This window comes from Oncorhynchus kisutch, linkage group LG6 (genome assembly GCF_002021735.2).
Source record: "Oncorhynchus kisutch isolate 150728-3 linkage group LG6, Okis_V2, whole genome shotgun sequence".
NCBI classification, from domain to species: domain Eukaryota; kingdom Metazoa; phylum Chordata; class Actinopteri; order Salmoniformes; family Salmonidae; genus Oncorhynchus; species Oncorhynchus kisutch.
In genome coordinates, this window is record NC_034179.2 from 11,661,468 (window position 1) to 11,677,599 (window position 16,132).

At 47.7% G+C, this 16,132-nt stretch overlaps 1 protein-coding gene across 1 annotated transcript; it reads right to left on the reverse strand.

The window, feature by feature from the left end:
- Positions 1-12,652: 12,652 nt before the first annotated feature.
- On the reverse strand, positions 12,653-15,522 carry LOC109892037 (desmin). The gene is made up of 4 exons (XM_020484458.2): positions 14,613-15,522; positions 13,645-14,322; positions 13,345-13,389; positions 12,653-13,237 (listed from the first exon to the last, which is right to left on the reverse strand). The coding sequence occupies exons 1-2, from the start codon at positions 15,100-15,102 to the stop codon at positions 13,646-13,648; spliced, it is 1,167 nt and encodes a 388-aa protein (XP_020340047.1). The 5' UTR covers positions 15,103-15,522; the 3' UTR covers positions 12,653-13,237; positions 13,345-13,389; position 13,645.
- Positions 15,523-16,132: the final 610 nt, after the last annotated feature.

Below are 16,132 nucleotides of genomic sequence, written 5' to 3' on the forward strand. Positions count from 1 at the left end.
GGAACAGAAGACACTGACCTATTCACAACTGAAGAGGAGGAGGAACAGCAGACACTGAGCTATTCACAACTGAAGAGGAGGAGGAACAGCAGACACTGACCTATTCACAACTGAAGAGGAGGAGGAACAGCAGACACTGACCTATTCACAACTGAAGAGGAGGAGGAACAGAAGACACTGACCTATTCACAACTGAAGAGGAGGAGGAGGAGGAGGAGGAGGTGGAGGAGAAGGAGGAACAGCAGACACTGACCTATTCACAACTGAAGAGGAGGAGGAACAGCAGACACTGACCTATTCACAACTGAAGAGGAGGAGGAACAGCAGACACTGACCTATTCACAACTGAAAAGAAGGAGGAACAGAAGACACTGACCTATTCACAACTGAAGAGGAGGAGGAGGAGGAACAGCAGACACTGACCTATTCACAACTGAAGAGGAGGAGGAGGAGGAACGGCAGACACTGACCTATTCACAACTGAAGAGGAGGAGGAGGAGAAACAGCAGACACTGACCTATTCACAACTGAAGAGGAGGAGGAACAGCAGACACTGACCTATTCACAACTGAAGAGGAGGATGACCATCAGACACTGACCTAATCACAACTGAGGAGGAGGAGGAGGAGGAGGAGGAGGAGGAGGAGGAGGAACAGCAGACACTGACCTATTCACAACTGAAGAGGAGGAGGAACAGCAGACACTGACCTATTCACAACTGAAGAGGAGGAGGAACAGCAGACAAAGACCTATTCACAACTGAAGAGGAGGAGGAACAGCAGACACTGACCTATTCACAACTGAAGAGGAGGAGGAACAGCAGACACTGACCTATTCACAACTGAAGAGGAGGAGGAGGAGGAGGAGGAGGAGGAGGAGGAGGAGGAGGAGGAGGAGGAACAGCAGACACTGACCTATTCACAACTGAAGAGGAGGAGGAACAGCAGACACTGACCTATTCACAACTGAAGGGGAGGAGGAACAGCAGACACTGACCTATTCACAACTGAAGAGGAGGAGGAACAGAAGACACTGACCTATTCACAACTGAAGAGGAGGAGGAACAGCAGACACTGACCTATTCACAACTGAAGAGGAGGAGGAACAGAAGACACTGACCTATTCACAACTGAAGAGGAGGAGGAACAGCAGACACTGACCTATTCGCAACTGAAGAGGAGGAGGAACAGAAGACACTGACCTAATCACAATTGAAGAGGAGGAGGAACAGCAGACACTGACCTATTCACAACTGAAGAGGAGGAGGAGGAGGAACAGCAGACCTATTCACAACTGAAGAGGAGGAGGAATAGCAGACAATGACCTATTCACAACTGAAGAGGAGGAGGAGGAGGAACAGCAGACACTGACCTATTCACAACTGAAGAGGAGGAGGAGGAGGAACAGCAGACACTGACCTATTCACAACTGAAGAGGAGGAGGAACAGCAGACACTGACCTATTCACAACTGAAGAGGAGGAGGAACAGCAGACAAAGACCTATTCACAACTGAAGAGGAGGAGGAACAGCAGACACTGACCTATTCACAACTGAAGAGGAGGAGGAACAGCAGACACTGACCTATTCACAACTGAAGAGGAGGAGGAGGAGGAGGAGGAGGAGGAGGAGGAGGAGGAACAGCAGACACTGACCTATTCACAACTGAAGAGGAGGAGGAACAGCAGACACTGACCTATTCACAACTGAAGGGGAGGAGGAACAGCAGACACTGACCTATTCACAACTGAAGAGGAGGAGGAACAGAAGACACTGACCTATTCACAACTGAAGAGGAGGAGGAACAGCAGACACTGACCTATTCACAACTGAAGAGGAGGAGGAACAGAAGACACTGACCTATTCACAACTGAAGAGGAGGAGGAACAGCAGACACTGACCTATTCGCAACTGAAGAGGAGGAGGAACAGAAGACACTGACCTAATCACAATTGAAGAGGAGGAGGAACAGCAGACACTGACCTATTCACAACTGAAGAGGAGGAGGAGGAGGAACAGCAGACCTATTCACAACTGAAGAGGAGGAGGAATAGCAGACAATGACCTATTCACAACTGAAGAGGAGGAGGAGGAGGAACAGCAGACACTGACCTATTCACAACTGAAGAGGAGGAGGAGGAGGAACAGCAGACACTGACCTATTCACAACTGAAGAGGAGGAGGAGGAGGAACGGCAGACACTGACCTATTCACAACTGAAAAGGAGGAGGAACAGAAGACACTGACCTATTCACAACTGAAGAGGAGGAGGAACAGCAGACACTGAGCTATTCACAACTGAAGAGGAGGAGGAACAGAAGACACTGACCTATTCACAACTGAAGAGGAGGAGGAACAGCAGACACTGACCTATTCACAACTGAAGAGGAGGAGGAACAGAAGACACTGACCTAATCACAATTGAAGAGGAGGAGGAACAGCAGACACTGACCTATTCACAACTGAAGATGAGGAAGAACAGCAGACACTGACCTAATCACAATTGAAGAGGAGGAGGAACAGCAGACACTGACCTATTCACAACTGAAGAGGAGGAGGAGGAGGAACAGCAGACCTATTCACAACTGAAGAGGAGGAGGAATAGCAGACAATGACCTATTCACAACTGAAGAGGAGGAGGAGGAGGAACAGCAGACACTGACCTATTCACAACTGAAGAGGAGGAGGAGGAGGAACAGCAGACACTGACCTATTCACAACTGAAGAGGAGGAGGAGGAGGAACGGCAGACACTGACCTATTCACAACTGAAAAGGAGGAGGAACAGAAGACACTGACCTATTCACAACTGAAGAGGAGGAGGAACAGCAGACACTGAGCTATTCACAACTGAAGAGGAGGAGGAACAGAAGACACTGACCTATTCACAACTGAAGAGGAGGAGGAACAGCAGACACTGACCTATTCACAACTGAAGAGGAGGAGGAACAGAAGACACTGACCTAATCACAATTGAAGAGGAGGAGGAACAGCAGACACTGACCTATTCACAACTGAAGATGAGGAAGAACAGCAGACACTGACCTATTCACAACTGAAGTGGAGGAGGAACAGCAGACAATGACCTATTCACAACTGAAGAGGAGGAAGAACAGCAGACACTGACCTATTCACAACTGAAGTGGAGGAGGAACAGCAGACACTGAGCTATTCACAACTGAAGAGGAGGAGGAGGAGGAACAGCAGACACTGACCCATTCACAACTGAAGAGGAGGAGGAGGAGGAACAGCAGACACTGACCTATTCACAACTGAAGAGGAGGAGGAGGAGGAACAGCAGACACTGACCTATTCACAACTGAAGAGGAGGAGGAACGGCAGACACTGACCTATTCACAACTGAAAAGGAGGAGGAACAGAAGACACTGACCTATTCACAACTGAAGAGGAGGAGGAACAGCAGACACTGAGCTATTCACAACTGAAGAGGAGGAGGAACAGCAGACACTGACCTATTCACAACTGAAGAGGAGGAGGAACAGCAGACACTGACCTATTCACAACTGAAGAGGAGGAGGAACAGAAGACACTGACCTATTCACAACTGAAGAGGAGGAGGAGGAGGAGGAGGAGGTGGAGGAGAAGGAGGAACAGCAGACACTGACCTATTCACAACTGAAGAGGAGGAGGAACAGCAGACACTGACCTATTCACAACTGAAGAGGAGGAGGAACAGCAGACACTGACCTATTCACAACTGAAAAGAAGGAGGAACAGAAGACACTGACCTATTCACAACTGAAGAGGAGGAGGAGGAGGAACAGCAGACACTGACCTATTCACAACTGAAGAGGAGGAGGAGGAGGAACGGCAGACACTGACCTATTCACAACTGAAGAGGAGGAGGAGGAGAAACAGCAGACACTGACCTATTCACAACTGAAGAGGAGGAGGAACAGCAGACACTGACCTATTCACAACTGAAGAGGAGGAGGACCATCAGACACTGACCTAATCACAACTGAGGAGGAGGAGGAGGAGGAGGAGGAGGAGGAGGAGGAACAGCAGACACTGACCTATTCACAACTGAAGAGGAGGAGGAACAGCAGACACTGACCTATTCACAACTGAAGAGGAGGAGGACCATCAGACACTGACCTAATCACAACTGAGAGGAGGAGGAGGAGAAACAGCAGACACTGACCTATTCACAACTGAAGAGGAGGAGGAACAGCAGACACTGACCTATTCACAACTGAAGAGGAGGAGGACCATCAGACACTGACCTAATCACAACTGAGGAGGAGGAGGAGGAGGAGGAGGAGGAGGAGGAGGAGGAGGAGGAGGAGGAGGAGGAGGAGGAGGAGGAACAGCAGACACTGACCTATTCACAACTGAAGAGGAGGAGGAACAGCAGACACTGACCTATTCACAACTGAAGAGGAGGAGGAACAGCAGACAAAGACCTATTCACAACTGAAGAGGAGGAGGAACAGCAGACACTGACCTATTCACAACTGAAGAGGAGGAGGAACAGCAGACACTGACCTATTCACAACTGAAGAGGAGGAGGAGGAGGAGGAGGAGGAGGAACAGCAGACACTGACCTATTCACAACTGAAGAGGAGGAAGAACAGCAGACACTGACCTATTCACAACTGAAGAGGAGGAAGAACAGCAGACACTGACCTATTCACAACTGAAGAGGAGGAAGAACAGCAGACACTGACCTATTCACAACTGAAGGGGAGGAAGAACAGCAGACAATGACCTATTCACAACTGAAGAGGAGGAGGAGGAGGAACAGCAGACACTGACCTATTCACAACTGAAGAGGAGGAGGAGGAGGAACAGCAGACACTGTCCTATTCACAACTGAAGAGGAGGAGGAACAGCAGACACTGACCTATTCACAACTGAAGAGGAGAAGGAACGGCAGACACTGACCTATTCACAACTGAAAAGGAGGAGGAACAGAAGACACTGACCTATTCACAACTGAAGAGGAGGAGGAACAGCAGACACTGACCTATTCACAACTGAAGAGGAGGAAGAACAGCAGACACTGACCTATTCACAACTGAAGAGGAGGTGGAACAGAAGACACTGACCTATTCACAACTGAAGAGGAGGAGGAGGAGGAGGATGAGGTGGAGGAGAAGGAGGAACAGCAGACACTGACCTATTCACAACTGAAGAGGAGGAGGAACAGCAGACACTGACCTATTCACGACTGAAGAGGAGAAGGAACAGCAGACACTGACCTATTCACAACTGAAGAGGAGAAGGAACGGCAGACACTGACCTATTCACAACTGAAAAGGAGGAGGAACAGAAGACACTGACCTATTCACAACTGAAGCGGAGGAGGAACAGCAGACACTGACCTATTCACAACTGAAGAGGAGGAGGAACAGCAGACACTGACCTATTCACAACTGAAGAGGAGGTGGAACAGAAGACACTGACCTATTCACAACTGAAGAGGAGGAGGAGGAGGAGGATGAGGTGGAGGAGAAGGAGGAACAGCAGACACTGACCTATTCACAACTGAAGAGGAGGAGGAACAGCAGACACTGACCTATTCACGACTGAAGAGGAGGAGGAACAGCAGACACTGACCTATTCACAACTGAAAAGAAGGAGGAACAGAAGACACTGACCTATTCACAACTGAAGAGGAGGAGGAGGAGGAACAGCAGACACTGACCTATTCACAACTGAAGAGGAGGAGGAGGAGGAACGGCAGACACTGACCTATTCACAACTGAAGAGGAGGAGGAGGAGAAACAGCAGACACTGACCTATTCACAACTGAAGGGGAGGAGGAACAGCAGACACTGACCTATTCACAACTGAAGAGGAGGAGGACCATCAGACACTGACCTAATCACAACTGAGGAGGAGGAGGAGGAGGGGGGAGGAGGAGGAGGAGGAGGAACAGCAGACACTGACCTATTCACAACTGAAGAGGAGGAGGAACAGCAGACACTGACCTATTCACAACTGAAGAGGAGGAGGAACAGCAGACAAAGACCTATTCACAACTGAAGAGGAGGAGGAACAGCAGACACTGACCTATTCACAACTGAAGAGGAGGAGGAACAGCAGACACTGACCTATTCACAACTGAAGAGGAGGAGGAACAGCAGACACTGACCTATTCACAACTGAAGAGGAGGAGGAGGAGGAGGAGGAGGAACAGCAGACACTGACCTATTCACAACTGAAGAGGAGGAGGAACAGCAGACACTGACCTATTCACAACTGAAGGGGAGGAGGAACAGAAGACACTGACCTATTCACAACTGAAGAGGAGGAGGAACAGCAGACACTAACCTATTCACAACTGAAGAGGAGGAGGAACAGCAGACACTGACCTATTCACAACTGAAGAGGAGGAGGAACAGAAGACACTGACCTAATCACAATTGAAGAGGAGGAGGAGGAGGAACAGCAGACACTGACCTATTCACAACTGAAGATGAGGAGGAACAGCATACACTGACCTATTCACAACTGAAGAGGAGGAAGAACAGCAGACACTGACCTATTCACAACTGAAGAGGAGGAAGAACAGCAGACACTGACCTATTCACAACTGAAGTGGAGGAGGAACAGCAGACACTGACCTATTCACAACTGAAGAGGAGGAAGAACAGCAGACACTGACCTATTCACAACTGAAGTGGAGGAGGAACAGCAGACACTGACCTATTCACAACTGAAGTGGAGGAGGAACAGCAGACACTGACCTATTCACAACTGAAGAGGAGGAGGAACAGCAGACACTGACCTATTCACAACTGAAGAGGAGGAGGAGGAGGAGGAACAGCAGACACTGACCTATTCACAACTGAAGAGGAGGAGGAGGAGGAGGAGGAGGAAGAGGAGGAGGAGGAGGAGGAGGAGGAGGAACAGCAGACACTGACCTATTCACAACTGAAGAGGAGGAGGAACAGCAGACACTGACCTATTCACAACTGAAGAGGAGGAGGAGGAGGAACAGCAGACACTGACCTATTCACAACTGAAGAGGAGGAGGAGGAGGAACAGCAGACCTATTCACAACTGAAGAGGAGGAGGAATAGCAGACAATGACCTATTCACAACTGAAGAGGAGGAGGAGGAGGAGGAGGAACAGCAGACACTGACCTATTCACAACTGAAGAGGAGGAGGAGGAGGAACAGCAGACACTGACCTATTCACAACTGAAGAGGAGGAGGAGGAGGAACGGCAGACACTGACCTATTCACAACTGAAAGGAGGAGGAACAGAAGACACTGACCTGTTCACAACTGAAGAGGAGGAGGAACAGCAGACACTGAGCTATTCACAACTGAATAGGAGGAGGAACAGCAGACACTGACCTATTCACAACTGAAGAGTAGGAGGAACAGCAGACACTGACCTATTCACAACTGAAGAGGAGGAGGAACAGCAGACACTGACCTATTCACAACTGAAGGAGGAGGAGGAGGAGGAGGAGGAGGTGGAGGAGAAGGAGGAACAGCAGACACTGACCTATTCACAACGGAAGAGGAGGAGGAACAGCAGACAAAGACCTATTCACAACTGAAGAGGAGGAGGAACAGCAGACACTGACCTATTCACAACTGAAGAGGAGGAGGAACAGCAGACACTGACCTATTCACAACTGAAGAGGAGGAGGAACAGCAGACACTGACCTATTCACAACTGAAGAGGAGGAGGAGGAGGAGGAGGAGGAGGAGGAGGAGGAGGAGGAGGAACAGCAGACACTGACCTATTCACAACTGAAGAGGAGGAGGAACAGCAGACACTGACCTATTCACAACTGAAGGGGAGGAGGAACAGAAGACACTGACCTATTCACAACTGAAGAGGAGGAGGCACAGCAGACACTGACCTATTCACAACTGAAGAGGAGGAGGAGGAGAAGAAACAGCAGACACTGACGTATTCACAACTGAAGAGGAGGAGGAACAGCAGACACTGACCTATTCACAACTGAAGAGGAGGAGGACCATCAGACACTGACCTAATCACAACTGAGGAGGAGGAGGAGGAGGAGGAGGAGGAGGAGAGGAACAGCAGACACTGACCTATTCACAACTGAAGAGGAGGAGGAACAGCAGACACGGACCTATTCACAACTGAAGAGGAGGAGGAACAGCAGACAAAGACCTATTCACAACTGAAGAGGAGGAGGAACAGCAGACACTGACCTATTCACAACTGAAGAGGAGGAGGAACAGCAGACACTGACCTATTCACAACTGAAGAGGAGGAGGAACAGCAGACACTGACCTATTCACAACTGAAGAGGAGGAGGAGGAGGAGGAGGAGGAGGAGGAGGAGGAACAGCAGACACTGACCTATTCACAACTGAAGAGGAGGAGGAACAGCAGACACTGACCTATTCACAACTGAAGGGGAGGAGGAACAGAAGACACTGACCTATTCACAACTGAAGAGGAGGAGGAACAGCAGACAATGACCTATTCACAACTGAAGAGGAGGAGGAACAGCAGACACTGACCTATTCACAACTGAAGAGGAGGAGGAACAGCAGACACTGACCTATTCACAACTGAAGAGGAGGAGGAGGAGGAGGAGGAGGAACAGCAGACACTGACCTATTCACAACTGAAGAGGAGGAGGAACAGCAGACACTGACCTATTCACAACTGAAGGGGAGGAGGAACAGAAGACACTGACCTATTCACAACTGAAGAGGAGGAGGAACAGCAGACACTGACCTATTCACAACTGAAGAGGAGGAGGAACAGAAGACACTGACCTATTCACAACTGAAGAGGAGGAGGAACAGCAGACACTGACCTATTCACAACTGAAGAGGAGGAGGAACAGAAGACACTGACCTAATCACAATTGAAGAGGAGGAGGAACAGCAGACACTGACCTATTCACAACTGAAGAGGAGGAGGAACAGCAGACACTGACCTATTCACAACTGAAGAGGAGGAAGAACAGCAGACACTGACCTATTCACAACTGAAGAGGAGGAAGAACAGCAGACACTGACCTATTCACAACTGAAGTGGAGGAGGAACAGCAGACACTGACCTATTCACAACTGAAGAGGAGGAGGAACAGCAGACACTGACCTATTCACAACTGAAGTGGAGGAGGAACAGCAGACACTGACCTATTCACAACTGAAGTGGAGGAGGGAACAGCAGACACTGACCTATTCACAACTGAAGAGGAGGAGGAACAGCAGACACTGACCTATTCACAACTGAAGTGGAGGAGGAGGAACAGCAGACACTGAGCTATTCACAACTGAAGAGGAGGAGGAGGAGGAACAGCAGACACTGACCTATTCACAACTGAAGAGGAGGAGGAGGAGGAGGAGGAGGAAGAGGAAGAGGAAGAGGAAGAGGAAGAGGAGGAGGTGGAGGAGAAGGAGGAGGAGGAGGAGGAACAGCAGACACTGACCTATTCACAACTGAAGAGGAGGAGGAACAGCAGACACTAACCTATTCACAACTGAAGAGGAGGAGGAGGAGGAGGAACAGCAGACACTGACCTATTCACAGCTGAAGAGGAGGAGGAGGAGGAACAGCAGGCCTATTCACAACTGAAGAGGAGGAGGAATAGCAGACAATGACCTATTCACAACTGAAGAGGAGGAGGAGGAGGAACAGCAGACACTGAACTATTCACAACTGAAGAGGAGGAGGAGGAGGAACAGCAGACACTGACCTATTCACAACTGAAGAGGAGGAGGAGGAGGAACAGCAGACACTGACCTATTCACAACTGAAGAGGAGGAGGAACAGCAGACACTGAGCTATTCACAACTGAAGAGGAGGAGGAACAGCAGACACTGACCTATTCACAACTGAAGAGGAGGAGGAACAGCAGACACTGAGCTATTCACAACTGAAGAGGAGGAGGAACAGCAGACACTGACCTATTCACAACTGAAGAGGAGGAGGAACAGCAGACACTGACCTATTCACAACTGAAGAGGAGGAGGAACAGAAGACACTGACCTATTCACAACTGAAGAGGAGGAGGAGGAGGAGGAGGAGGAGGAGGAGGAGGAGGAGGAGGAGGAGGAGGAGGAGGAGGAGGAGGAGGAGGAACAGCAGACACTGACCTATTCACAGCTGAAGAGGAGGAGGAACAGCAGACACTGACCTATTCACAACTGAAGAGGAGGAGGAACAGCAGACACTGACCTATTCACAACTGAAGAGAAGGAGGAACAGAAGACACTGACCTATTCACAACTGAAGAGGAGGAGGAGGAGGAACAGCAGACACTGACCTATTCACAACTGAAGAGGAGGAGGAGGAGGAACAGCAGACACTGACCTATTCACAACTGAAGAGGAGGAGGAACAGCAGACACTGACCTAATCACAACTGAGGAGGAGGAGGAGGAGGAGGAGGAGGAGGAGGAGGAGGAACAGCAGACACTGAACTACTCACAACGACTTTGTACTGTCAGTTACAGAAATATTATTTTTTGTTTTCAACATTGTTGAGTAAAATTTCTGAGAACAACTACAGTACAAACATATTCCGACCCCTTGGATTTCATTTAGTTACAAAGGGATTAAAATGGATTTCATTTAGTTACAAAATGGGATTAAAATGGATTTCGTTTAGTTACAAAATGGGATTAAAAATGGATTTAGTTTAGTTACAAAGTGGGATTAAAATGGATTAAATTTATTTTTAATAAATTCCTAACTAAAATATTTGTACCCCATTTCCCCTGAGAATAGCCTCAATTTGTCGGGGCATGGACTCTACAAGGTGTCGTTCCACATGGATGCTGGCCAATGTTGACTCCAATGCTTCCCACAGTTGTGTCAAGTTGGCTGGATATCCTTTGGGTGGTGGACCATTCTTAATACATATGGGAAACGGTTGAGCGTGAAAAACCCAGCAGAGTTGAAGTTGTTGACAGTCTCACACCAGTGCACCTACCCCGTACTATTGTACCCTGTTCAAAGGCACTTCAATCTTTCGTCTTGCCTATTCGCCCTCTGAATGGCACACATACATAATCCATGTCTCAGTTGTCTCAAGGCTTCAAAATCCTTCTTTAACCTGTCTCCTCCCCTTCATCTCCACTGATTGAAGTGGATTTAACAATTGACATCAATAAGGTATCAAAGCTTTCACTTGATCAGTCTGTCATGGAAAGAGCAGGTGTTCCTAATGTTTTGTACACTCGGTGTGTAAGTGTTCTACCCTTTTGTTTAGGCAATCCTAAATTAGTTCAGGAGTAAAAATTGGCTTAACAAATCACTTAAGGTACATGGACTCTGTCTGTGTTAAATAATAGGGGTGATGTTTGAATGACTAACCCTTCCTCTGTCCCCCATACATACAACATCTGTAAGGTCCCTCAGTCAAGTGTTACATTTCAGATTCAAGTACAAAGACCAGGGAGCTTTTCAAAAGCCTCAAAGAAGCGCAGTGATTGGTAGATGGGTAACAATAATAAATCAGACATTGAATATCGCTTTAACCGTGGTCAAGTTAATAATTATGCTGTGGATGATTTATTAAACCACCCAGACACATCAAAGATGCCTTCGTCCTGAACTGAGCAGGAATGAAACTGCTCAACAAGGCACTAAAGTAATACTGCAAACAAAATAAACAGCAATGGATTAGACTTTGGGCCTAAATTCAAAGCCTTATGTTTGGGCCAAATCCTACACAACACATCACTGAGTAACTGCCTCCTTATTTTCCCTCATGGTGGTGGCTGCGTCATGGTATGGGTATGCTTGTCATCGGACTAAATAGAGATGAGCACAGTCTGCTTTACAGCAGAGACTGGTAGCAAGACAATCTACAACACAATACCAAATCTACACTGGAGTTGCTTAACCAAGAAGAGTGAATGTCCCTGAGTGGGTCAAATTAGAATTTTCACTTGCTTGAAAATCTATGGCAATACTTGGAAATTGCTGTCTAGCCATGATCCCCAACACCTTGACAGAGCTTAACATTTTCTTTTAAGAATAATGGGCAAATATTGCACAATCCAGGTGTGTGAAGTTCTTATAGACTTACCCATGAAAACTAATCTGTAATCGATGTCAAAAGGAGTTGAATACTTATGCAAACTACTACATTTTGAGCTATTCATATTTTTTATAATTTCTTCCACTTTGACATTAGAGTATTTTATGTGGATTATATAAAATACAAAAAAAGACATACATTTTAATCCCACTTTGTAACACAATAAAATGTGAAGAAATCCAAGGTGTCTGAATACTTTTGCAAGACACTGTTTGTGTTGGTTGATATTAATCAAGTCACTTTGTTCTAACCAGTGGTTTTGCTTATGGCTTTGATGTTATTGACTCTTGACACTGACACATCCTATCATGAAAATATGTCTTACATTTTGAGTGTCAACTCCTTTCACCACTATGGGTCAAGGCCAGGGTATGCAGTATCTATTTGCTGTACTTGAAATGTAATTCAAATGTTCTTCCTTTGTCCCAATAGCCTTCGCGTTGACTTATCTTACCAAGTACATTTGCAAAAAAAGTATGCCTCTGTTCAAAGTCATAAACATTCTATTTGTATTGATGATATTCTAATACAAAGTGAATAAGAACTTCTACTTCTCTAACAAACCCAGTCATTTTAGATTGACAATGTTTAGAGATGCGCAATTATTACCAGAAACAAACCACAGCAGCTGTAATGCACTCAAGTCAAGCTTTGTTTATTAAGTAGTACTTGGTATACATTTATGTGAACGTCTTCAGTTATGTTACATAACATGAAAATAGGTGGGGTGAAGGGGGTTTAAATGACATTTAAAATAAAAGTCATGTGTTGTTTTGACGAGTTAACCATACGGTAGCACAGCGTGACATGACAAGGGCTGACAGGGGCGGGCAGGTTGGGAGGAGGGGGTGGTGGGGGGCTGACAGGGGCGGGCAGGACTGGGATGAGGGGGTGGGGTTGACAGGGGTGGGCTGGTTGGGAGGAGGTGATGGTGGGTGGTTGACAGGGGCAGGCAGGACTTGGAGGAGGTGGTGGGAGGTTGACAGGTGGGCTGGTTGGGAAAGTGTGATGGAATGTGCTAGGGGTTGACAGTGTGTAGGGGCAGAAGGAGGGTGGGGGGCTGATAGGGTGGGCGGGTAGGTGGAACAGAGGAGTGAAGGTAGGGGGAGTTGACAAGCTTGGTGGTAGGGGAGAACGTGGGTTGCTCAGGCAGACCGTCTGGCAGCTGGTGAGTCTCCACACTGCAGGACATTGAGGTGGTCCTCTGTGACAGCTCCTACAGGGGAGGAGAGAAACATGGTACGTATAGAGGGTCAAAAACACAGGGAGCATAGACAGAAAGTAAACAGAACCATTTAGGAATGATCTAATCTGGGAGTCTACCTTCTGATCTGAAGCGCTCCTCTGTCTGGAATGATATTTAGACACCTAAACAATGGGAATAAAAGGTTCTCTATTTTAAGTGTTAATGGTGCTCTGCTTGCAAGCAGTATGATCAGTGATTTTGTACATTTGACTTGGTAATTATTTTCTGATATCACCATGTTTCTGTAAGCCTCACACTTTGATGAGCGCTAAAGAAACTTGTATTAATGTTTCCCCAACAGTTCCTTCCAATCTGACATGACTCATGCCCTACTAGGGGAGCTGTTGGCCATCCATGATGACCATTAACCAACACACCTTAAGCTTCTGGTTGTTTCCCTGCAGAGATCCCCAGCCTGCTCTCCTCTCCCTCCAGCAGCTTCCTGTAGACGGCGATTTCAGCGTCCAGCTTCAGCTTGATGTGCAGCAGCTCTTGGTAGTCGGCCAGGTACTTGCCCATCTCCATCTTGGTCTCGCAGAGCTGGTGCTCCAGCTGAGCAATGATGCCCTCCAGGCCTCCAACCTTATCCATGTGGGCCATCTCCATGTCCTCCAGCTGCTGCTCCAGGGCCGCGTTTCTCGCCCTCAGCCCGTCGATCTGGTTCTGGAGGTCTGTCACCTGGTTGTGGAAGGTGGTGATCTCTTCTTTCATGGACTTCATCTGCTCTTCTTTCTTGCCGGCGACTTCTTTGAGGGTTTCAAACTTGCCCTTGTACCACTTCTCGGCTTCCTGGACGTTCTTGGCCGCCACAGTCTCAATCTCGGCGCGCATGTTGCGGAGGTAGGCGGCGAGGTCGGGGCGGTCACCGTCGAGTTCCGTGGTCACCTTGGAGTCCTCGATCTGCTTCATGAGGTCGGCAACTTCCTCGTCATGCAACTTCTTGAGGAACTCAATCTCGGCCACCAGCTGTTCGACACTCTTCTCGAGCTCAGCCTTCTGCAGAGTGGCATTGTCAACGTCTTGACGGAATTCCCTCAGGATCATCTCTGCCTCCTCTGGAGACGGACAAATAGAGAGTGGATGAGTTGGAAACACAACAGCAGTGATGTTAGTACTCTATAAAGTATTGGCATCAATTGTATTTGATGGGGTGTATGATAAGCCTGTATACACACTAATCAAATGTGATTATACATCGAAGGAAAATATCTGGTTCCATTTTTCATGCAAACAAAAGTACATCAAACCCTCTCCAACAACTGTTTATGTCTATATAACAATGACGTGAATCTATATGATTTGTTTCAGCCAATCTCCCCACTTCCCAGATAGTGTGAGACCCTACCTTTCAGTGCCAGCTCCTCTTCCAGTTTCATTCTCCACACCTCCACCTCCTCCTCAATGTATCCCCTCTCGATATCAGCAGCTCCCTTCTCATTGGTCAAGGCTTCGATCAGCTCCCTCATCTCCTTGAACTTGAGGTTGTACTCTTCTCCGATGCCGGTGGGGCCTCCCTTGAAGCGGCCCTGTAGCGCAGCCAGCTCGGCCATCAGCAGGGCGTTCCTCTGTTCAAGGGCCTGGACTTTCTCGATGTAGCCTGCAAACCTCACGTTTAGCTCCTGCATCTCCTCCTTCTCGTTGGCATGGACCTGGTGTATCTCTGTGCCCAACTCCACGGCCGAGGACACGTGGCCGCCCTGGTATCCGGACCGTCCACGGTTGTTGTATGAGGATCCACGGCACCGGGAGGGAGAGGGGCTCTGAACTCGCATACTGCTGCGTGCCCCACTCACCTGCAGGGACTGGGATTTCTGGGAATAGGAAGATCCTCTCATGTTTGGTTCTCAGTGTGTTACAAAGTGTCTTCTAGAATCAGATTATTTGTTTGTTCTTGAGTATAGTTCCAGTTCCACTAAAAGGGAAGGCCTCTTCTGGTTTTCTCTCCCTTTGCTGGCTGGCCCACCTTGCTGTTGTGCTGACAGTCTCTCAGATCGACCTGTGGCTTTTATAGGGCCGCAAAGAATGTCTCAGACTCCCTTGAAAATCTTGCAGGGTTTTGAAATGTTTTAAATGTGGATCATTACTCTCTTCAAAGACCTGCAGCACCACAGTCTTCATTTGCTAGCTAGCATTGCATTGTTAGTAGTGGGGATGGGTGGAGTTTGCACGGCCCTAACGCCTCCATATGAAATAGTGATATGAGCATGTATGCCCGCTATTTTTCACTCTCTTCTCACTTAGGGCGCCGCTAGGGACTCAGGAGGGTGTGAGGCAGGGTAGGGAGGGCTTTAAGCGCATTGGAAAACGATGACCAAGTGACTTATGTTCTTCGGCAACAGTTTTTCCAGTAAGACTTTCTGACACATGTTCCCTCATATATGAATCAAGGTGTCAGACACCAGTCTTCAGTGGAGACATTATTTAAACAATACTATTAACCTTCTCCAAGAATACCAAGAGACTTCCTAAGGCTGGTAGTGACGTTAAGGAGAGCAGTAGGGCTCCTACTTAATTTGAGTCTTTTGAAGTGGTAATCTGACAAAAAGGGAAATCTGCATAATTGATGAGACACTACTGGTTATGATTGATGAGACCCTATTGGTTATGATTGATGAGACCCTATTGGTTATGATTGATGAGACCCTATTGGTTATGATTGATGAGACCCTATTGGTTATGATTGATGAGACCCAATGGTTATGATTGATGAGACACTATTGGTTATGATTGATGAGACACTATTGATATGATTGATGAGACCCTATTGGTTTTGATTGTTGAGACACTATTGGTTTTGATTGATGAGACACTATTGGTTATGATTGATGAGACCTTATTGGTTTTGATTGATGAGACACTATTGGT

Coding starts and splice junctions, on each gene's coding strand:
- LOC109892037 (XM_020484458.2), bottom strand. CDS start 15,102: ATGAGAGGATCTTCCTATTCCCAGAAATCCCAGTCCCTGCAGGTGAGT. Junction 14,323..14,612: donor AGAGGAGCTGGCACTGAAAG/GTAGGGTCTCAC, acceptor GTCCGTCTCCAG/AGGAGGCAGAGATGATCCTG.